The 23,246-nt window shown below is 41.6% G+C and overlaps 2 protein-coding genes across 7 annotated transcripts in view; one reads left to right on the top strand and one right to left on the bottom strand.

Annotated features, from left to right (window-relative positions):
• Nucleotides 1-2,326, bottom strand: part of ARHGAP22 (Rho GTPase activating protein 22) — a gene marked incomplete at its 5' end in the record, with an annotated part of 145,886 nt that extends 143,560 nt beyond the window's left edge. For all 6 annotated transcript variants that reach the window (XR_014317964.1, XM_082765336.1, XM_082765338.1 and 3 more), the window contains one exon: nucleotides 2,293-2,326. Coding sequence is in view for 5 of the 6 variants with exons in the window: in XM_082765336.1 (XP_082621462.1) it covers nucleotides 2,293-2,326 (34 nt within the window). The remainder of the gene's footprint in view (nucleotides 1-2,292) is intronic.
• Nucleotides 2,327-17,413: 15,087 nt separating this feature from the next.
• WDFY4 (WDFY family member 4) overlaps nucleotides 17,414-23,246 on the top strand; it is a 129,320-nt gene continuing 123,487 nt past the window's right edge. The window contains exons 1-2 of the mRNA XM_082765209.1: nucleotides 17,414-17,537; nucleotides 22,197-22,458. Coding sequence (XP_082621335.1) covers nucleotides 22,198-22,458 — 261 coding nt within the window. The 5' untranslated portion in view covers nucleotides 17,414-17,537; nucleotide 22,197. The remainder of the gene's footprint in view (nucleotides 17,538-22,196; nucleotides 22,459-23,246) is intronic.

The raw sequence follows: 23,246 nt of genomic DNA, 5'->3' as shown, positions 1-23,246 counted from the left end.
TCTGTGAGATTTTACACCTTACTAGGCATTATGAAAACAATGTACCTCTTAAATGAATGTGTCTGAGTTACAGATGCGAGCTTGCTGATGAAATGGCAAGGACTACATTACACTGACAGTTACCTCTCGTAAGGCCAGTTATCTTTGTTCTCTACCATACCTATCACGGATATTGAGAGCTACACCTCAGATGTCAGACTCAACACTCTGAAAAGCCTTAATATCTTTAAACCCAGGACCTATGTGAACAGATGCAGGGAGCCTGAAGCAAAGAGCAGCACATACAGACAAGGTAGCTTGAGTAATTCAACTACAATAAATCTACAGTAAATACAAGAACATCTCTGGGTTCCACTTTATTACTGCCTCCCATCACACTCCAGTGAACCCAGAGTCTGTAGCCAGAGCATTCTTTTTGATCCCTTCTCATCTGCTCAGAGAAGTCATGCTGCCAACAACTATGTCCTCAGTAGCAGAGCTAACAGCCTGCCCTGAAGTCAACAAAGCTCATGCAGCAGCTTGTGGATTTCCAGACCTTGTTGATGCTCACCATCAGCTAAAGATTTGTGCAGCCCTTCTCAATACGTTGCTTGCTCACCTTTTACTATCTGAACCTTCATTAACAACCCCAGCAGAGAGGTCAGGGAGCAAGAACAACCATTTTATATTCACTTCAGTCTTGCAAGGTGGGACGCTTACCTTCAAAGAAACATTCAGCCATCTTCAGCACTGCCTGTTTGCAGCTCCTATGAATGACAGCTATAGAAGAGCCTTGCAGGATTAGGCCCAGCCTGGTAACTAATATTTTGCCAAGGCATTACAAAAGTAGGAAAATTCCTTACGTTTCAAAAGGCATCAAGACAGCTCTTTCCATGAGCTCTAAATTCACTCAGAAATAAACCTACCACTGCACAGTTAACAAATCAAACTCAGATCAAACACTGAGAGAATGACATATATTGCTATAAATTGAAATTGAATCACAGAAGTACACTGCAGTTTGTCTTCTGAGCATCAGTAACCCACAGGGATCTAGGATATGCCTCATAACTAGACTTCAATATATATTTATATTCTCTTATAGATGAAAAAAGTGGTAGTACAGCATATAGTTGTGAAAGCCTGTTTCCTTCCTCTGCCACAGATTTCCTGTACCACTTTAGTCACATCAATTAGCTTGTGTCTCATCAGAGCTACAATAACCCACAGGAATGCTAGATAATAAATGTATTAAAACACTTAAATAAGATCAGGCACCCCTTAGAAGGGGAATGGCAAAGAGGCAGCATCTACAAAAGATGTGCTGAACTTCTACAAAATTGTGCAAGTAAAATACAAGTACCTATGAATTAGTGTGGATGAGATTGCATATATACAACCCAAATAGCAGAAAGCTTCTTCTTTTTTTTTTTTTTTTTTTCTTTTTCCTAAGATACTGCTACTTAATGGACTGTTGGTATTTTAAGGACTGTTCAGAGCAAAACATTGCTTTTAGATAGATATGTATGACCCAAAGTGACATGTATCTGGTATTATCTGTCTCAGAATCACAGCAGTTAGAACCAGTGACGCTTTTCTATTTTATAACGCTGGCATGGCAGAGGAAAAACCTAATCTTTACATACACTTCTGTGTCTGCTTTTGCTCCTAAGTGACATTAATCTGTTTCTGTTTCTGATGGGCGGGAAGATATCCTCCCGAGACTGCCATTAGGCTGTGAATGGCAATGATGCTCAACAAATGCCATGTCAAGAGAGGAGCTGGAGCAGCAGCAGGAGATCACCCAACGCAGCCCCTGCCACAGCATCTCCTCCAGGCGAGCCGTGCCCAGCCCTTGCCGATCGCTTTACGAGCAGGGCTGCAGGACTGCTCTAAGCAGCTGTTGCAGACCCAGAGCAGGTTTTCCTCCCTTCCTTCCTTTGTCCTCGCCAGCAGCTCCCACCAAGTGACTTTCCCCAGCGCCTGCATCCCGGCCCGGAGGGGCAGCGCGCTCCAGCAGCCCGCTGCTGCGAGGTGCCGCAGGTGAGCCTGCCACACCTGCCGCCAGCCGCCAGCAGGAATTTCGGCATGACAAGCGCAGCATTAGCAACCCCCACAGGGGTGCAGAGACTCCACCGAGTCCCAGGTCGGAATCCAGCGCTTCAATCCCCCCCGGCACCGCAGACCACCGCGGGGCCAGCCCCCTCCCTCCCACCCACCGCTTATTGCCCGGAGCCTCTGCCGCCGCCGCTCCCTCCCCTCGCCCTCCCGGGGAAGTTTCCCGGTGTGGCCCGGCGCCCCCCGAGGACTCACCTCGCCGGGCCTGCCGGATCCGGGGGCTCAGCATGCTCCTTCCCTGCCGGCAGCCTCGCCTCGCCTCGCCTCAGCGGGCGGCCCCGGGCCCGGCCGCCGCCCTCCGCCACCTCGCTCAGCTCCCAGCTCTGGCTCGGGGGCGACGCTTCACGTGGGGCTAAATAAACCGTCATGCATTATTTATCCGGCCTCGAATTAATTCCCGTCCGATCTCAGCGCTGAGTGCCTAAGTAATTACTGCCGATAAATCACTAGCACGCAGACACGAGGGCTGGACCCGGCTCCTTCTGCTAATTGGCCGTGCATCGGTGTTATTAATATGCCTCTTCCAGGGAGCAGCGTGGATCCCGCATCCCCCCTCAGCATCTTCCTCCTGTCGCGTTCGACAGACGCTTCAACTCGCCAAGGACGGAGAGCTGAATCTCTCCCAGCTCGAGCTGGGGGGAAAAAAGGGCACAAAACACACGCCGAGGAGCTTGTGCATGTGCTAAGGTTGTGCACTGAAGGAAACACAAAGTGTGCTGGGCCACAGGGCAGTGGCATGCAGGGAGCACCCAGGGGCTGCAGCCCTTCTGGGAAGGGAATCCAGCGAGCACCAGGGAGATGGGAGAAATGACAACGGTTACTGCAGCGCAGAACAACAGCTCTTCTCTGCACTGACAGTCTGGTGGGATGAGCACAGGGGAATGCCAGCACTCCATCCTAGCACCAGTCGTTTCTATTTGCACTCCTTGCTAAGCTCTCCTTCGCCCCATCCTGGGAAGGAGCAAGTCAGCAGTGGGGAGAGTAAAGGACAGTTGACAAAATAGTTAGATACTAGCAATTAGTATCTATAAACTACAAATAGTTGGATGAAAATCAAATCCAATTGACACATTCTGCCCCTGCTTGTAGGGCTCAAGGGCTGCTCGTAGCATGAGCTCACCATCCCTATCTCTTGCCTAGCAGGTCCTTTTGCAACACAGTAAAGTGGGTAAACATCTCCCTGGCAAAGTGCATGCTCTGCAACATCACCCTGCAGGTTTACATTGCTGAGTTGCATTGACAACAAGCACCTGAGACTGGCAGCTTCTTTCTTTGCCAAGAAGATGCATCATATTTTGGATCTTGAACACTGGCCATGAAGTTGTATCTCCAGCAGTGGAAGAGGCTCTCTGGCCCTCCACAGAAATTATACTTAGTGTGCAAGGCTGGAACAATGGCAAAGATGCTTTGGACCTTTACTTGCTTTAGCTGCCAGTAGAACCAGCTGCTTAGAAGTGATCATAAATCTGTTGAGCTCACAATGGCTGCCTCAGATTTACGCACCTGTAAATGAGGCTGAAAGTGGGATCTGTTTTGAATATGCAGGCTCCTGCAGTTATCTCCCCACTAATTATCTATATTAGCTGGGCTTCAGCATGGTGAGAAGCAGCTAACTGGTGATCCTTTGGCCAACATGCTTAGCAAATACCCTGACACCAGCAGGGGTAACCAGCAATAGCAAGAGCTGAGGGAAGTTAGGCTTCCGACTTCCTATCCAGTGCCTGGATTAAAAAGTCATTCTTCCTAACAGTCCAGGAGACCTCTTTCTTTCTTGATATTTTCAGCTTTTCTTGTCCAATTTGATGTTGTTTAGATTGCATCATTTTGCACTTTGAGCAGGAAATCAAAAGGTGTGTACAGTAACACATAACAAGAAATAAAGTTAACTGAACTTCTTACCTCACGGGAAACTGGTGACACTTCTTCCTGCTAAGTCACTTATCATGAGAGCTTGATTTCATCTCTGGGGAAGGATATTATATATAAATAATTGATTATCATGTTCATGGGTGAAATGGAAACACTCAAATAAATAACAGCCATGTTCAGCCCTAGATACTAGCTTTGAAGTCTTTTTGGTTAATTGAAAACAAAGTACTTAGTGTAAACAGAAGCATTCCATTTGATCCTGTTTGAAATGTTTTGCTTTGACATCAAGATTATCAGCCCTTCTTAAAGCAATTTTCAAATCAAACAATTTAAATCTTTTTTTAGAAGTCAAAAAATTCCTATTTTTTTCCACAGATCAATCATAAGAAATTCATATCTGAGTCTCCCAGATGTACTTTTATGGGAAAATAAACTGTCAGGGGAAAACAACAACAACAACAACAACAAAAACTATTAAAAATTGCCAGCTAGGAGAGAAAAAAAATCATCTCAGCACTGAAGGCTGCAGTGCTTTTGGTCTGACAATTTAAAGTACTTCCTGAAAGAAAAACTGAGAATAAGTCCAACAGAAAGGTAACCTAGCAAGTGTCATGGGTGAACCAGAGCCTATGGCAATGTTTAACCATTGAAGACTGTATACCAACCTACCTACACTGAGCAGGATAGCTGAGGCAAGAGATCTCAATGGTTTGTACCTTAAGTCGCTCACAAGTTTCAGAGCCTCTTTCCATCCTACAGGCAGTTTCTTGGGATGCGCGTCCCTAGGCTGCACCACCTCCACTGAACCACACCTCAAAGGACCCCTGCCCTTGAAGTATGGCTGGGGATGTCCTGGCTCTGCCTCAAGTGCTGCTTCATCTGCAACCCAGGTCACCTCTTCACCTGTGCCTGCCCCACACCACGGCCAGATGCTCCTTCCACATATATACCTGACAATATGACTTCTTAACAAATATACATACACCCTTCTATATAAAAAGCAACTCTGTAGAAGGCCATGCAGTAGGGGGAAAAATAAACTTCAGTAACAGCTGATTTGGCTTATTCTCTCTGTATTAAGCTGTTTCATTGCTAAATGGAAACTGAGAAAAATGGAAATACAGCTTTATGACATAAGCTCTCCCCTCCTATTTGGTGTGGGTATCTTTGAATAGAGTTTAAGAATATCCTGATCAGAGAATTTGAACAGAGATACCAGAAAATGCAGCTGTGTGGTCTCCCCAGCTTAAGGATACCTAAAGTCACATGCCGAACCTCAGTGTAAATCTTTGTACTAGTAATTCTAAACAACATACATCTGTTGCTTCAGAAAGTCCCTAGCAGTCTGGGGCTTATCCTGTTCTAGAGCTAGGTCAAAGATGAACCAGTTCCCCAGGCTTCTTGAAAAGACCAGTGAAGCTATGTGGTTGTAGACAATAAGACCACTGTGACTGATCTGAGGCAAGAGGGTCCTTCCTGATGGCTTGAGATAACAACATTTATGTGTGTACCTATTACTGGAAATCACTGGTCTAGATACAGATTGTGTGTCACAGAGCAGTAACCATCTACAGGGTGAGAAAATAGGAATTGGCTGACTAACCAAGGACTAGAGAACTGTTATTATCTGCTTCTTGTGTGAATCTAAAAATAAATGTGTTCCTTAATTATCTGTCACCTCTTTGGAATGTGGAAAAAACATTCTGTATGTCACAAGTGTTTACCATTGATTGTTAAGCACATAATGATATCAAATGGTATGGCCTAGGGGTTAGAAAACTTGAGTAGAGTGTGGAGGTGAAGCCTACAGACTTAATGCTGACTCATTTCCCTTGGTCACACGAAAGACACTGAGCCCCAGGCCCTATCCACCTCCATGCAGTGTTTTGAGACCTGGGATTGGCAAACATTATCTAAATCCAGTGGATGATAATGTTAGTAAGTTATTGCAGTGGGGACACTCATAGAAGATATGATTCATCTGCTGGCGCCAGGGCTGATGGCTAGAGGCTATGAAACATGTCGGGTACTTGCGACGGAAGAGTGCGTGGGCCAGTGAAGTTGCTGAATCTGTGTGGGGGGCATTGAATGGATCTCTATTTCCCCAGGCTGCATGTGCAGCATGCTGTCACCCACCAATTACTGCATGGCATATCCTTCTTTCCTCCTCCTCATCTTCTGCTACCATATGCAGGCCAAGGACTTGTTGTAACTAGCTGATTGATACATTCTCTTTACTCATCAGCAAGATGGGTCTGGATCAAAGCCCAAGATCTAATCACCCTGGACTTTGGCACCATTGAAAACCAGATCCAGTTTGTTTAGATTGCAACTTCATTTGGTTAGAATTTGTTCTCTTACTGTATAAAATGAAGTTGATGGAAAAGGATCCAAAGAAGAAAGGACTTTGGTATGCATTTTCAGATCAATAATTGCAGCAGCATTGCCTTTGCAAGACAAGCTGGAATAAATATGTGTATAGGAACTGTGGAAATTCTCTTGCTAAAAAAGATTGAGCAGTAAATAGATATCGTTTGAAGTATCTAATGACCAGAAGAAATTTCAATTTGATATGACCTTTGCTTCCAGGCTAAGTGATCAAAACCTCTTGAGGATGCTGCCATCTGGTTTTACAGGTGAAAAGCATTGCCAGTCTTTCAGCTGTCAGTAATCAGCATTTTTATTGGCACTCTTAGAAGACACAGCAAGAAATATGTGGACCTTTAAAAATGACCTCTAGTACTAGGTAAGCGGATAATGCATGATGGAGGATGCTGTGTTGATGCTCTAGATCTGCTCTGGAAACAACTGAAAGCTTGAAGGGTGTTTTTGTGGTGGGGGGGGAAAAAGTCAACAGTTCAGAAAAAACTTCAGGGATTATCTGTAACTAAAACATAAATGGAGCAATTTCTTTAGGTTTGGGTTATTTTATTTACTTATTTATTTATTTTAAGTAAGCCTAATGGCATCTTGGGTCTCCCAGAGGTAATATTTTTCAGATGAGGCAATGAACGTGCCAAACACTTCTAGGCTACTAAGAGAGGGCAGAATTATGATCTTACAGAAATACAATCAGAAACGTGGGACAAAGTGGAAACTATAAACAAGAATAACTTTAAATGTTTTGCAGAGTGAAGCTAGGCAATTTTTGGGTATCTTTAACAATCTTTTGCAGTCAGTGTTCCTTCCTATCTAGTCTCATTCTACAAGTAGGTCAAGAACATTCATCTTTCATTTCAGGCTGTACGAGCTTCTCCAGAGAGCAGCAGCTACTGCCTGAGAGAAGGCTGTAATACAGCTGTCATAAACCTGAGTATGGGAAGAAACTAAACAAGCAGCCATAATGCTGATGGCCAAAGATGGCTTCAATTTTTCCTCTTTCTGCGGTGATGAACATGCTGAATGCTTATATCCCTACAAGACCTCTTCTGCTACTGTAGCAAATACCTGAAAACCAGTTGACTTAATTTGAAAGTGTGCCCCTCAGGTAGGAGTATTAGGTATTTTGCTTAAGTGACATGCAAACACAGTTAGAGAATTGTGTTATTCTTCATGGTAGATAAAGAAAACCTGAATTTGTATTTTCTTTCCCTCTTTTTTGTTTACTGCTGACAAACACCAAAGATGTTGATGTGCCCTTTTTCTGGTCTTGCTATAAGCATAATGGTCTCTGACCATATTGAGGGGGTGTAATATACTAAGGAGAAGGAAAATCTTTAACAGAAATTTCTGACTTCCGATAAGTCATTATATAACAAAAGAAAGTCTAGACAGTTCTGAATTATGTGAAAAAGATTTCCAACTCTGTTTTGTGATGTACCTTCATATGTTGGAGGCAGACAAGACAGATTATTAATATAAAAGCAATATATAAAGTCAATACAATAATATAAACAACAATAATATAAACAACACAAATACAGTAAAAACTTCTGAGCAAGTGCTACTCAGATTGTTGGAGAGCCAGGGTACGCTACCTACAAGGAAGAAAATGTTGAAGCTTGCTTAATCTGGCAGAGAGACTAATGGGGGATCTAGTATCAGTCCACAACAAGTTAAATGTTTTTTTCAAAGACCATGTAACTCAAAGCTTCTTGGTAGTGGCAGATAATAAAATGGAAAGCAATGTCTGCCTGGTTTTATCTTAGGAATTCAGTTTGGAGACTAAGAAAACTTTTTCACCAGGACAATGGTGAAATACTGGGATGGATACAAAGAAAGCAGGTATTCAGAGGCTTTTAAGGTGGCTAGGCTAGTTTTGGTAGTAGGCCTGTTCCAACCAGAAGGCTGGCCTAGATAACCTCCAGAGCTTCCTTTTCTCCCCCATTTTTGCGAGCCTGTCTGAAAGATGGTTTTTGCTGCTATACCTGTTGGTCTAGCAAAATGCTACTTCTCTCTCTAACCCTTGCTTCACTGACACCCTCATATCATCACAGGTCTAGCAGACCTGCTACTGCAATCACATCTGTCAGATCAGGTAAATAGCAGCTGAGGTTCTTCCCCACATCATTACCTCTTTCAAATAGATGAGTCTTTTCTTGGAATTTCTCTATGAAATTAATTCTGAATTTCCCTAAACTTAAGTGTTTTGCTATACTGGAATCAGGAAATTAAGTTTAGCATGAAGTATGGGATTAGCGTAACTGAAACCATAAGAGACTACTCACTTGTCCTACATCAAAATACATGCTTAACTGACCTGCTGGATCAGAAATTATTGGAGTAAATCATATTGTTTGGATTTTGTATTATGTAAGCAAAGCATAGAGCCTCAAACTTCATAGTGAAAGGAAGCTGTATGTCTAAGTCCTAGGTAGCTCTGCTGTCTAGCCCAGGTCTCTAATTCTAATTGTATTGTCTATACAGCCAGGCCTCCAGTTGTATCTTGACATCAGCCTGCTCTCACTCAAATCTAAGAAAATTTGTTGGAATTGCTCTGACAGTCCCAGACATGTCTGGAGAGGTTACTGTATTTTTTTTTCTCACTCACCTGTTCCTCTACGTGTCGAGATTTTCCCTGCACACTTGAGATCAGTGACAGGAATACACTCGTTAGTCAGGAGCTGCAGAACCTCATGAATCAGCTGCATTAAAAAGCAGAAACATGGGTAGTCACTTATATTTGTAGGCCTAAGAGAAATGAGGTCCTTTATTCAGAGAGGAAATACAGAAATGCATTATTTAAATGTTAAATGCTATTGTTGCAGAATGGATTATTTCTTTTAGTGGCAAGAGCCAAAGAGCAGTGCATGCATATTTTAGACACTGGGGACTGAGGCTGGCATCTTCAGAAATATGTCTCTTCCTGCTGTCTCAGGAAAAACTGTACTCACTTAGTCTGATCTGATGCAAAATGAAACTAGGGTTAAAACTGGAGGTTAGGTGAAAAATGATGGGAGTTAAAAATTTCAGAAGTGATGTTATTTTAACACTGACAATTTTTTTCTATTTCAAAAAAAAAAAAAAAAAAGCAGAAGGAGAGAAAATAACTAAATCAAAATTGAATTGTAAATATTAATGACTTCTGGACTTGGGTCTCGGAGGCCAGATAGTTTCTTTGGCTCTGTCACTGGGTGGCAACCTGGCCCTGGTTATGTCACTTCAGTTATTAATGTCTCTGTTTTCCAGCCTGTAAAATAGAGATTATAATAATGACCACTCAGATGATAATTTTGTAGAGATGTATGGAAATAAAATGCACTATAAAATAGATTTAAAACAAGTAGTTTTACTTACTAAGCAAAACTGTGACCTGATTTTTTTTTTCCTGTAAATTCGTTTGGATCAAAATGTAACTGGAAAACGTGAAACACATTTTTGTTTTTTAAATAATAATACCAGCATTTCCATGGGGGAACAATCATTTAGTGGTCATGTTCTTATAAAATCAGCATTCAGTTTAAAGCAGATACAATCCTAATAAAAGTGCTCTTAATTTTGATAATCAACACCAGCTTTTCAATGATTCCCGTTTCCTGGAAGATGACATTTACATCCTTCCTTTCTCTTCCCCAATATCAATATATGGAACATGCCTATTTGAACTACCCAGCTGTGTATTTACACAAATACCTTCTCAAATATGATCTCATGTGCAGGTTGTCCATGTTTACAGACTCTCAGCAGCTGCAGTGTACTGAGTCTGCAGAGAGATACCACAATTGAATATCAGAAATATTGCAGCACCAAAAAAAAAAAAAAAGGTTCTAAATCCTTATGAAGACAGTTCCTAAGCTAGTGTTACTGCAGGGAATTTACAGCTTGGAAAGTAATAACGCTGAAAAAAAAAATATTATTGGATTTATAGAAATAGAACTGTGTGAATAGGATTTTTTTTCTTTAAGAACAACAAAATAACCTCCCAAAAGTGTGACTATGATTTAACACCCCCCAAATGACATTTGTCTCTGGATATTCTTTTTGTTTGTTTGTTTTGTTTGTGATGCTTTAATCAGCATCTTTCTTACATTTAATCACCTTACTTACATTTTTGTTCAACGTTTAAATGCAAGTTGCCTTTTCAAAACAATGTCGACTAGGTTTGCTCCAAAAGTATTGGGGAAAAAATAAAAATAAATAATAATAATAGGAAAAAAAATCTTCCTTTACATGTCCCTGATATATTTTTTTTTTGAAACTATTTGCCAAGTTGACCAAACAAGTTGACCAAGTTTACAAGCAATTTCCTACCCACATCAAGCTCCATTCTTTGTTCATAATCCTTTATCTGCTCTGCTGCATGCTGACAGCTTCTGTGCCCCTAGAATGGGAGGGTCAAAACAGACCACTGTGTTCCAAGTGGCTTCTCTGCTGGGTGCCCAACCAAAATATGTCCATTCCAGAAGCTCGAAATGTAATTCTATAAAAGTTTAAATTGCTGAAAGTATATACAGGAACGAAAGTCATAATATTTTGTTCTATGATGTACTCTCCTATCTCCTTATTTAAGACGGACTGAGGAAAACCTATGGGAGCTACAATTATAACATGAGAACGAACTGCCTACTTGCAGCTTTGCATGATTTCTAGGCTTTCTGTGGCATCAGACCTCGAGAGCCCTTCTGCTGTGCTGCCACCTGGTGACACTTGGAGGCGAAGGTGCCAACACATGAAATGCTCTGAATGCAGGCTGCTGATGCTACCTCTGAGACACAGCAAACAGGTAATGTCTGGAGCTGGGGTGGGGGCTAAAAGGCTGCAAGGTATAGTTTCATATTTGTGGTCTGCATGGATAGAATAGCTGCGTGGTAAAGGAAGAGCTCTGAATATCTCTTAGAGGCATGCTTGTATGGGGGAAAGACAGGGTGAATTTTTCATCTTTATTCTTTTCTCACTTAAGCAACAATTAAGAAATAAAAGAAATATAAAAGTTCAATGGAAATGATTTCAAATAGAAAGAAAAATTACCACTAGAGCCTGGCCTGACCACATGAAATATTTAATCATACGCTTGTTATCTGTGCATTCAGGAAGGCTCTTCAGATGAGTTCCACCTCTGAGCTACATCTCCAACCGTGGAGAATGAAACACAAGCCGTGGGACTGACTTTTTTTTTTTTTTTTTTTTTTTGTAAAGATGCTGGTAACTCTCTCACTGCTCTGAGCATAGGCTCTGGTACTAGTTTGTTGCTATGTAATTGACATGATGGAGACATAAACCTTGTAGATTACACTCTGAATGCATGTTTATCCCACACTCTCATGAGGTAGACCAAAGAACTTTCTGCTTCCTTCATAAGGCAACTACGCTTCCCTTTAAGCTTGTTGTAGTGATTGACTGAGCTACAAAACAATGGTTTCAGTTTCACTTCAAGACTGGTCTCTTTTTGTGCAGCTTAAAAACCCTAAATACTGAGTAAGTCTTCTTAGACCTCCATGTGAGCATCCATTCACATCCATCTGCTCACAAAGAGGCAATAACTTCAAGCAGAGGCATCGCAAGACCCAGTGTCTGGACTGGCATCCTAACACACAGACATCCAGAAATAATTTTATGGGTTGTCAGTTCTGAGCCACTGCTCTCCAGCCCTGGGATAGCAGTGCAGCAAAAGGGATTCCTATCTAACAAGCAGCTGCTGAGGAGCCTGATGCACTTCCTTTTTGTGGTGAGCCTCTCTGCAAGGTAACTGATTTTACCAGTTCCTCCTCTACCACATGTGGTAGCAGCCTCTGCTGCAAATTTGTAAGCTGTACTTTCAAGGTCTGAATACACTAAGCTGACAAGTGATTGTGCAGCTAATGATGAGTTTTTTATTGTTCAACTTTTCTCTTTAACAAAGTATTTTGATATGTTCAGCATGAGGGTTTAATTTCAGTTCTATTTTTTTTTTTTTTTTTTTTTCCTGAGCAGCAGCAGCAATTTTATGTATTCTTATAGGTTAAGCTACTAGCAGAAAAGAAACTATTAATGTGTCTGGCTGTAAGATAAACAGAGTTTTTTTGTTTGTTTGTTTGTTTGTTTTCCCCTATTATTTACTAGCCTAGAACAATCATCTGAACACCCTAAAAGCAGTCCTTTCCTAGGAAAAGATGAAAACAGTTCCCAAGGACCTACTCAGTTTCAAGAATTGTTTTTAGCAAAGGAATATCAGATAGCAAACCTACTGCTTGTATCAGTTTGTCCTCATTGTTTCTGCCCAAAATTTTTTATGACAGTGAAATCTAGCAATTGGGTACAATTGCAGTGTTCTGCAAATACTAATACTAACACTAAGTAAAAAGTGGAGAAGGTACATGAGTCTAGTTCAGAGAGCTAGAAGAATGTAGAAAAGCCAGGTTTGCCCATGAATAGGGTCTGAGGGCTTGTTAAGCATGCTTATTAGTTATTTGAAGGTACCTGAGTAGTTACTGCTGTGGGATAGCTGCCTTCCTGGACATATGCAGAGTCCCTCTGGGAGTGCAGCTTACAGGAGAGCAAGGTCAGGAGCAGGAGTTTATAAATAGAACTGGGAGCTAAAAAGAAAAAAAAGGTTGTTAGTAGGGGATACATCAGAGATGTAAAATGTCTGCTTTCACATATGCTTTGCACGGATTTTGTTTAATTGGTTTAGCCTGAACTGCAGGCTCCCTATTTCTTCTGACAATAAAGAGTTACTGCAGGCTGTGCAAGCTAAAAATCCTTGCTTGAGAGCAAATGGGGGTATTAAAAAGGAAGAAAATATTTCTAAGACTTTGAGAAAATGGTGTTCGCTAGAGGTTTTGGTGCTGATTCTCCAAATAAGTAAATCTTCCTGGAAAGCAGCTCTTGGTCAATATGTTTATGTAATTATATCTTGTGCTTTTGTCTGAGAGTGTTGTTTTCTGATGAGTGCTTTGTGTTCAAGTCTACCTTTATATTTTGTAGATGTTTTACTGCAGAATGTCTGCATCATGATCCATTAATTCAAATACTCCTGAAAACAATGAATTCCTTTGTATCATGTAGTAGAATGTTGATCTGAGGTACAGGAAGGGGGGAAATGGTATGCCGTTATACGTTCATTAGGCTTTCAACTTCCTCAATCTCCGTAGATGAATATGCACGCCTTCCAGTGTGAATATCATGTGTTTAGCCAAGCCACCTTAAAAGTTTTCATGCACAATGTATTTCTGGTCAGTAGGTGGCATTTAGTGTAAATAGCAACTTCCAGAGGAACTTTCAGATTTGATCCTTTTTTCTTCTGGAAAAAAAAAAAAAAAAAAGGTTTTAACTTTTTGTTACAAAATATTTTCTAAATGTGGCTGGGTTTACTTTTCTTTTTTTTTTTTTTTTTTTTTTTTTTTCTTTAGAAGTTGCTATTGTTTTACTAACTAGAATAGCTGGAATAATTTTGGTGGTATATAGTTAAGGACAGGAATAAAATATTAGAGTTTCAATTTGTATTGTATTTCTGTGCTTATAGTCCACTGATATTTCCTTCCTGACCATTCCTGACTCCTTTTAAAGAAGACACAAAAAATAACTAAGAAAAGGGGGAAATTAAAAGCAGCAGCCTTGAACTTTTTCTGTAAAGGTTCATAGGAAACTACTTCAGAATTTCACAACTTGAAAAAGACTGAAAACCACTACTCTAGTCTGACATATAAGACCCAGCCTATTGGATTTACTTTGGTTCATTCTTGTTGAAACAAAAACATATAAACATCACAGTTTGATTTAAGGACTCTTGTTGATGGAGGGAATTTTGTACCAATTACCAGTGAAACCCTTTGAAACAACAGAATTTCATATATTTCATATCCATGTTGTGGATATTATCCATGTCACAACACCACCACTCCAAATCTTATTGCTGCCAAGATCCAGCCTGTGTGGTGGGAGGCCCAGAGGGTGGCTCATGGAGCCCCTAGATGTCTAGGGAAGAAAATGGACACTTTTTGTGAGAGGAGTCTGGAGCATTACTTCAGCAAGTTGCTGCTTCTGATCATCATGGTGTCAGTGTAGTTAGTGGTGTAGCGGCACCTCCGAACTCAAAGCAAGTGTGCTCAGCTCAGAGGGGTGCAGGGTGGCCACATGCAGAGGACAGCTGCCTGGCAGCAACACGTTGCTACCGCCTTTATGGCTTCATCAGCATTAGCTCCATTTACCTTAATCCTGAACTTCAGCTACCCGTGCAGGCACACAAATATGCAAACTACTGTCTGTGTAGCATGGCCCTGCTGATTTCCTCAGGGCTGGTAGCGCTGCTTGCAGCCACAGGTCCCCTCAGGCCCGACCGTGTGCTGCAGTGGGCAAGCCTGAGGGGCAGCCTCCTTCTCCACGGCCCCGGTTGTCTCCTGCTGCATGGCAGCTACCACCCAAGGCCTCCCAGGCTTTTGGTTGTCTCTTGGTTTGCTTTTTTTGTGTGTTACCTTTCTCTGTGGTCTCACTGACATCTTCTGCCACTGAAGAGAGGAGAGGAAAATGAAATGGAGCAATGTCTTAGCAGGAAAGGCAAAGGGTGAAAAAACCTGCAGCTGACCCAACTTTTGGACACTTCAGTGTTGAAAGGCATGAGTCTAACCCACACTTTTTCTTGATTGAAGGTTGTGAATGCGAAGCAGAAAATGTTGCATGTACTGCACAGGCATGGAACAGGGTTTTTCCTCTTGTGTTTGGAGGCAGGAATAGTGAAGAAAAGTTTCATGTGAATTGGTGTAAGGGATGTTACTTGGTGCTGTAAGACAGGTGGGTCTGGTAGTTATCCACAGACCTTTGCCTCAGATCACCCAGTGCTGCTTAGTGTTACTGCGAAGGTATATGATAGGAAGGAGCTAGCAGTGTTAGGATGACAGCCAGGGGAGATTCCTTTTGTAAAGAAAAGCTTTTTGGGGGGGTCTGTTTTAATACAGCTAACTGTTCCTTTTTGTAGAACTGAGAGGCCTGCTTTCTGGCATGCTGAATGGGCTCAGGAAATGTTCAGAGAGAATTTGGTCTTGTGAGGCCATCCCGGATTATACAGACTTCGGTGCTTGTACGTGTGTGCGGAAGCTGTTATCTAGGTGACTTTCTTGACAGTGCTGGGTGTGAAGTGCAGAACTTCTTGAAAAAGAATGTCCTTATATCTACCTGTCTTTCTCCCAAAGCGTACTAATTCTGGATCAGATCAACTGGACAGAGGGAAGGCTTAAGAAAGGTAGTTCCTCTTCTTCCTTGTGGGTGAAGGCATGGTGCAAGGGGGTATAAATGTAAATGGTCCAAACTGACAAGGGAAGTTGTGGTGCCGTGACCTACTACATTAGCTATTAGCTTGTCTTTATTTCTTGAGTTATTTTTACTACAGATAATTTGGTTACAGCTGTTCTGCTCCAGTGAAGCAGAGATGGAACAGGAGGGCGTGTTGTAACTCTCCACTTTCAGCCCCATCAGCAGATAGTGCAAAATAAAAAAGAAATGATGATTCCTATGCTGCGTGAGATAGAAATCTACCTAATGACTATGTGGCTGCTTGTGTCCTGAGAGCATCCATGGAGAGGGCACCACTAGATAGGAGAAGGCTCCTGGGAAATAAAGCTCTGTGATCAAACAGCATGGAGGCACTGCTGCAAATGATCTCATTTCACGATTGTAAACTGACAATGAAAGGGGAAATGGAGTAGCAGTGGTAACATTTAGGCTTCTTCTAAACTAGAAAGGGGAAAACAATGTTCTCTCTTGGATGGTATTAATATTCTCTTCAGTGTCTCTGTGCTTGTCATTCATCACCACTGGTTTGGGCTAGATTGCAACTGGGAAAGTATTGGCTAATATGTGAACAGCCTAAAGGCAGGAAAACAGTGGATACGTTGGCACAGCCAATGCAGGCTGCGTGGGCTTGTGCTCTGCATGTACTCAGAGCTGCCTGGAAGCCTGTGTGTGCAGCTCTCAGCTTAGCTTTCCAGTAGCCCAATGTCACATTCACTGGAGACACCCCTGTGTGCAGGTGGCTCCAAGGGCAACCTTGTGTCACACAAGGAGATTGAGAACAATCTACTGGGACTGTTGTGTGCTAGAAACATCACTGCATTAATGGAGGTCCCCATGTTATACAGGCAATCACTTTCCTGTTGTTCTCATAACCTAACCCTGTCCAACAGTGAAATCAGACCTTTCAGGACCTGGTGCTTCTACCATTGGAACCAGCAGCCTGGGTGCTGCTGTAGTTTAGCTGGAAGAGAAAATTGTTCTTCCTCCTGAATAATTTTTCAGGCATTTGAGAGAAGTAGACACTAACAGAATACTGGTGACTTTAACAATATAGAGGAAAATCCCCTTAGATTTCAGTTTCTGTAATGCCACAATCCCACTAATGCTCAAGGTCACAGTAAAATTTTCTGGGAGAAACAGTTTAAAACATTCTTATTTTTCCTCTATAAAAAATGTTTACATCCCCTCCTCTTAAAAAACAATTATAAAGCCTTTGAGGTATGTCACTGGGAAGAACAAAAAAAGCAAAAAGACAACTGAGAAGTAGTCTTATCCCACCCCATGGCTAATCAAGACTTCTTTGTTGTCAGTGCAGTTTACAGTGCTCATTTGCCTCTTTGACTAGCTGCCTTAGCCATTTTAGTAGAGAAGTCAAGGGCTTGAATATTTACCTCAGTGTTCAAGTATATTTATTTTAAGGGTACTGCATTTGAGGAAGGACTCCAGTTGTTGACAGTACTTTTTGCATATGTTGCACAGAGTGTGAGCTTTGTGATGCTGTATTCCTGTAGTGGTTTGGTAAAACCTTAAACTTAGAAACAAAATTAAGACCACCCCCATTCAGACACACTCTTCATTGTGAATATGGTATTGGGGGAGGGGGGGGGGAGGGGGAGGAGGGGGAATAACTGGTTACTCTTTATCCAGACAGAGGAATGCAATGCCTGCCAGGTTTGTGCATCAACTGAATTGTGTTGCTTTGGGAGCTTGGTGGGTCCTGAACACGTGGTTCATTTGCTCTTTTCCACTTCTGCTTTCTTCAGGAAATAAGTGCAGCAGCTAATCAAGTGATTCACAGTGGAAAGTTTAAAGAGCAGAGTGGGAGCTGCTGCATGCACCAAGATGCATAATAAGACAGAAGCAACAAAGCTCAGTTCTCTGGATGTAGTTGTTGACTGCAGGAGGAGCTGCTGAATCCAGGAGCCCAGGTATGTCAAGAGATTTTTCTGTGAAAGGGGAAGAAACAGTTTTAGCTGTTGAAGGGATCTGCAGCATGATCTGCAATTGGTTTGTTGTGGTAGGATCATTTTCAAACAGCAAAAGCTTCAGTCAAAGCTCACCCTGAACGGCAGCACAAGGAGGAAAAAGGAGCAGAGCTGTCTGCTTGTATCTTTTATTCTAGGAATGACAATAGGGTTTATCTATTGCTGCTGCTAGTGGAAACTCATTAGAGTCGGTCCTTATCAATGAGCTGCCATTTTGAGATAATTACCCTGGTCTTATTCTTTTGAGTTTGTACAACTATTTTGTCTGTGACTAACCGGGAATATTCTGTTTACTCTTGGGCTGGGGAGCATTTGCTTCCCTGCCAGGAAGACAATACCTTAAAAGTAATCTTTTTGGTATCTGGGCTTTTATTTTGACTTCATTAGTGGCATATGCAAGTCAGAGAAGAAAATACTTCCAACTAGATATTCAGAAGCTACTTTTTTTAAAGGAGAAAAAATGAAGAGTGGGTACATGAGAGAGGGCTTAAGTCAGTTTTGTATCCACTTTTGAACTGCATGGAAGTGCTCTTCAAACAAAAGTAAAGATAAATGCTGTTACGTGTTTGAGACCCAAATAAAGATTTTGAGAGGTTGTACTGCACAGAAAGGCCTTTTACAACTTAATATACTCAAAACTAAAAATAAGCTTAAGCAAATTACATTCTAGCATAAATTAAGGAAATTCCTTTGGCAGCAATAGTGTCATACCTTCTTGAAACAAGCTGAAATGATACCTATTGCTGAAAAAGTAAGGACTGTGTGCTACTGAAATACAGCTTGTTCTTTGAACAGCTTTCAACTTTCTCTAAGCTGACAAGTATTTTAAAACCCGTTTGTATATTACTTTTTGACAGTGCTTGGTTCAAGTCATCAATCAGATTAGGCCCCCCATTGTATGAAATGCTGTGCCAAAATTTATGAAGAGTGAATTACTTCCCAAAGAAGGAGATAAAATTACAATTAAAAGGACCTGGCAATGATGGATAGGAAAATGGTAGATTGAGGGACAGAGGTAAAATAGTAGATAGACAGTCTGGCACAGTGTTCTGTTTCTGAGGAACTGTTGTTGGTGCCTGTAAGGACAGAATAGTGTGAGCCACAAAAAAGGAGGTTGCGGCTGAATTCAGGGTCAACTAGAATTTGTGGGATAAACCAGTTCATACAAGAAAGGAGATGCCTTCCACTGCTTGGATCATATAACATCAGAGAGCCTTCTGATGTTACTTTACCTGGGAGGTACAGAAATCCTTGTTTTAAGCATTTCAAATATTTGACTGGCATGACTGTTTAATGAACAGGCATATCTTGGCTGCCAAGGAGGAGATGGTGATATTGAGAGTCATCACCCAGTGGATTTTTGGGACGCTGTGAGCTGTGCATTTCTGACTGTTACCAGGGTCCAGGGTTTTAAATTACCATTTATTTATTTATTTATTTATTTTCAGACACTTACTATAAAAAGTGGACCAAACTCTGAAATTTGGTATCAGGTCTCACTGTGTTTTGCTTAACTGTCCTAGTGTGAGACCCTTCTCAGATAACAAATATTTTTTAATGTTTAAAGATACTTCTTGATTTGGTGCAATTTGGGATTTTTGTAGCACTATGGGATTATTCTTTAGATTTCTGGCAGAGACAAAACCCAAGGTAAATATAAGTAATGCTGAAGTAAAAATGAGTCTTTACAAAAATCATGCTTGTTCAGCCATTAAGCTTTTAATATCAACATTATCTCTCTACCAGCTTTGGTCAAGCCTTTCTTCCCTTTTATCCTATCAGTCTGAAAAGGCATAACCACAGTGTAGTGTGATTTCATACAATATTCATTTAGACCAAAAGGGAAAATACATGAGTAAGTTCAACTTCCTCTCTGTTACCTGACACCACTTTCTGAATGATAGCATTATGTTTCTTTTATATATTTTCACTTTTGGGTCTTTTTTTTGTTACTCATTAGTATGTAAACTTCACTTTTTCTATTATTGTGGTATTTATAACATAACCAAAACTGAAATAGGCAATTTTAAGATTTAAGATGAGGATCAGTAGAAATGGTTGGATGTAGCAGAGAGTCAACAGATTAGACCTTCTCAAAATATCTAAGTTATTCTTAGTACCACAGATATGTGAATCCCAAGTCCTGTGATATGTTGATGGGTCCAGAAGAACAATTTTCCTCCAAGAGGAATAGAAAACACAAAGGATTTAGAAGACCAAATGAAACTGTAGATCCAAGCAAACGCTATTAGGAGGCAGGACATGCAAAGTAGAAAGTGCAAGTGGAGAAAACAGACTAACACTAGGGGTCTGATGTTTAGTTTAATGTGCCTCTTGTAGTCTGAACAGTTGGAGTAAATAAGGAGGCAAATTGTGACCCTCATTTTGCCATTACATAGCTTTATAGTCTGAAAATGTTTTGAATGACCAGCCCTGCTTGTCTTTGCTGTGAAATCAGCAAGAAAGCCTGCAAAGTAAATTATGCATAGAAAGAGAAAATTGGTAACTACTTTTGCCTCTGTTCAAGCTGTGCCACTGATTGCTCAGTTGATGGCCTTCTGAGGTCACTGTAGGCACTGCATTTCACTTCTGTGCCTCAGTTTCACCATCTGTAAAATGTCTGCCTCTGTCATGGATTTTGAGCTTATACAAATGATCAAGGTAAATCTAGACAGTAGGAGTGTGGGTAATTTGTTCCTTAGCATTGTTTCAGGTTTAGCACAGTAGTTTCCACAGCAAGATACTTCCCTTAGGAAAGAGGATGGTGTCATTGGGGATGTGAGAGCAGCCTCCTTGAAAAAGTGACTGAACTATGCTATCACTGACTCCTAGAACAGCACCTAGGCTTTTTCAGTAAATGGTACAGCTTTGCGATGACTGAAGTGGGCTGAAATCCTATACAAAGGCAAAGGATAACATATGACAAATGTCTCTCCCACACAGTCATGAGGAACAGTGTCTTCCTGTTTACTCAGTGCCGGCACAGTCATCATACTTTTTCTGCTTGCAGAACTGTGTTGTATGGACACAGACAATTAAGAAAAACAGCAGCAGTAAAACAAACTGTTCTTGAGGTTGGAAGCTCCAGATTAATACCCTTGGAGACTGATTAAAATCTCGTAGACCCTCCATCTCCTAGTGAAGGATGGTGTATGGGCTATGGTAGTTACCCTTCTCTGTACTGTGAAGGATCAGCATTTGGATCCAAGCATAGGTGTCTTCTGGGACCATCACCCTGCTGCAGGTGCTGTGCTGCCCAGTGACAAGATAGTGTCACCTTCTTCATCTCTGCAGCTCAGAGCTGCTGCATGTGTGTGGAAGTGAAACAGGTTCATCTGGCTTGGAGTGGGCAGAGTGCAAGCAGCAAGCAAGCTGTGTAGCTGATTGATGGCTAAGGAAGAGAATCCCAAATATACTATCACTGTTGGCTCATAATTTCTAAACAAGGCTAATAAGAGTCTATTTTTATTTCAAGGGGTGTATAAATGGACAATGCAGGAGAACTGTTTTTGAATTACATTGCTTTTGTCATTTTTTATTGACAATCTACAGTGGTAAGCAAAAAGCCACTATACATAGAGAACCTATCTCCTAGGAAAAGGTGTATGCTGTTTTTCTTTGAGAGAGTGTTAATGATTGGTTAAAGATTCTTCTAGGCTCTTAAAAGATAATCAATTTGTCAAGTAAAGCAATGGAGCCTGTTCCTCTTGCTGACAGCTGCCTAGCTGCCTCCTCATGCTGTAATAGTTTGTGTCATATCCCTCAATTTTGAGCAGTCAATGTCCTAAACACCACACAGTATATGGCTGATTTTGATTGAAGCTGGAGAAGCCTAACTTCCCCTCACACAAACATAAAAGGTTGTGACAGCTCTGGGTAGCGGGGTGAGCTCACAGAAAGCTCTGACAAAGGTGTAGAGTTGCTGTGGGTTCAAGGCTGAATCAGTGACCTCCCAAAAGACTATGGGTAAAAACAGAACTGGAAGATAGATGAGAGGACTTGGGGTTGAGATAAGGTTATTAGAGGGATTCCTTTACCTACAGCACAAGATGGACCAATTGTAGGTCAAATTTAATGAACAACCAGTGTTCCCAGCTGGTGTTTCATCCCTGCTGTAGGTGGGGGATGCATCAGACACACAGCTTAGTTTAGCATTCACACTTAATGAAATATATAACCTGGATCTTGAATAGTATTCGTCTGTTGTAAATCTGATGATGGTAATAGTTATGATTTTTCTTTTATAGTTGAGGCAACAGAAGATACGAGAAAATCTGACTCTGTTAAAGCTGGGGCTAGAATCCAGATTTCCTGCCTGGTTTATCATTTTGTCCTTCCAAAGCCCAGATGAGTTGTGTAGAAAATCAAAGAGCTCTCTCTTATGAAACATGCATGCATATGTTTGCAAGGTAGGAATACTGTTTTCCAGGAGCAGAGCGCTTAGCCATTAGAAGTGGAAAAGAATCAGTGGCAGCAAGCCTATAAGCTTCCCAACTCCAATAGCTAAGACTGTCAATGTTTGGTTTGACAGGACAATGGGGTGGTATGGGTTGATGACAGCTGTAAATAACACAGTATCTTTAACTTAATTTCTGATTTCAGCATGGACAAAGCAACTGAACACATGGGGCAGCTGGAGGATTCACCTGGAAAAGCAGAACAGCAGGAGCAAAGCCCTGGTGATATAGACAAAGCAGAAGCACTGGGACAGCCTGTGCACAGCAAGGACGAGCTGCCCCAGAGTCATACGCTCCAGTGGGAGACTCTAGGCAGACAGTTTGTAGAATATGAGCAGGCGGCTCCATTTCTCATCCCAGAGGAGCAACAGAGAAGGCTGCTGGACTTTCTTCCTCTCTTCCTAAAGGTTTGTTCTCTGTATTGCCTTTGGTGCAGATGACAAGGTCTTGCATTTGATTTTTCTGTTGATCTGTGTTAAGTGGTCACCCTAACTGCCAGTGGAGTTGATTAGTACATGATCTCTTTGGCTAGGAGGTGGGCACTTTTATTCCCCTGGAAGCCTAGGAAAACAGTTTCTTGTCCACCTCTCCTCTAACTAACCTGCAATCTTAGCACAAGAAAAGAATATAGGGGAACACTGGTTTATTTATGTGAATGGCTAAATTCTACCCATTGTGTCAAGGAATATGCTGGTGATACGAGCATGTTTCAAAGTGAGTACCTGTGAAGAGGTTACTTCATGTCACCCTACACTATTTTATTTACTTAGTTGAGACTGGGCGCAGTTTCAGTTTGGGGAAAATGTGGTTGTGACATGCTGCTAGCTAGGGTAAATGCAGGGGTATGGTGTGGAAGATTAAATTTTGGGGTTAATGACAGTGCAGATGCCTAATTCCAGTCCTTCAGAAAGGAGGGTTGGTGTTCCAGGTGGGTGTACTGGGTCTGGGGAAACTGCAGCACGTGAGGAGAGGAAGGTCACACTGTGGATGAGATAGTTCAGGAGTAGAATGCTAGTTAACAGGCTGCCCTGCTGCATTCCCTACAGCTCCTATCAGACAATGATTTCTGAGATGGCCGTATTGAAAGGTGAACCTGGAAGAGTCCTGTGATGAATGGGAGTCTTGAGGGTTGATTTTGTTTGAGTGCATGAAAAATATAGGGAGCTGTTTGAGTGGATCGTACAGTGGCAGAATG

Source organism: Aythya marila (assembly GCF_965140915.1).
Source record: "Aythya marila genome assembly, chromosome: 7".
NCBI classification, from domain to species: domain Eukaryota; kingdom Metazoa; phylum Chordata; class Aves; order Anseriformes; family Anatidae; genus Aythya; species Aythya marila.
The sequence above is the reverse complement of the archived record's forward strand: the minus strand, read 5'-3'. Positions and strand labels throughout refer to the sequence as shown.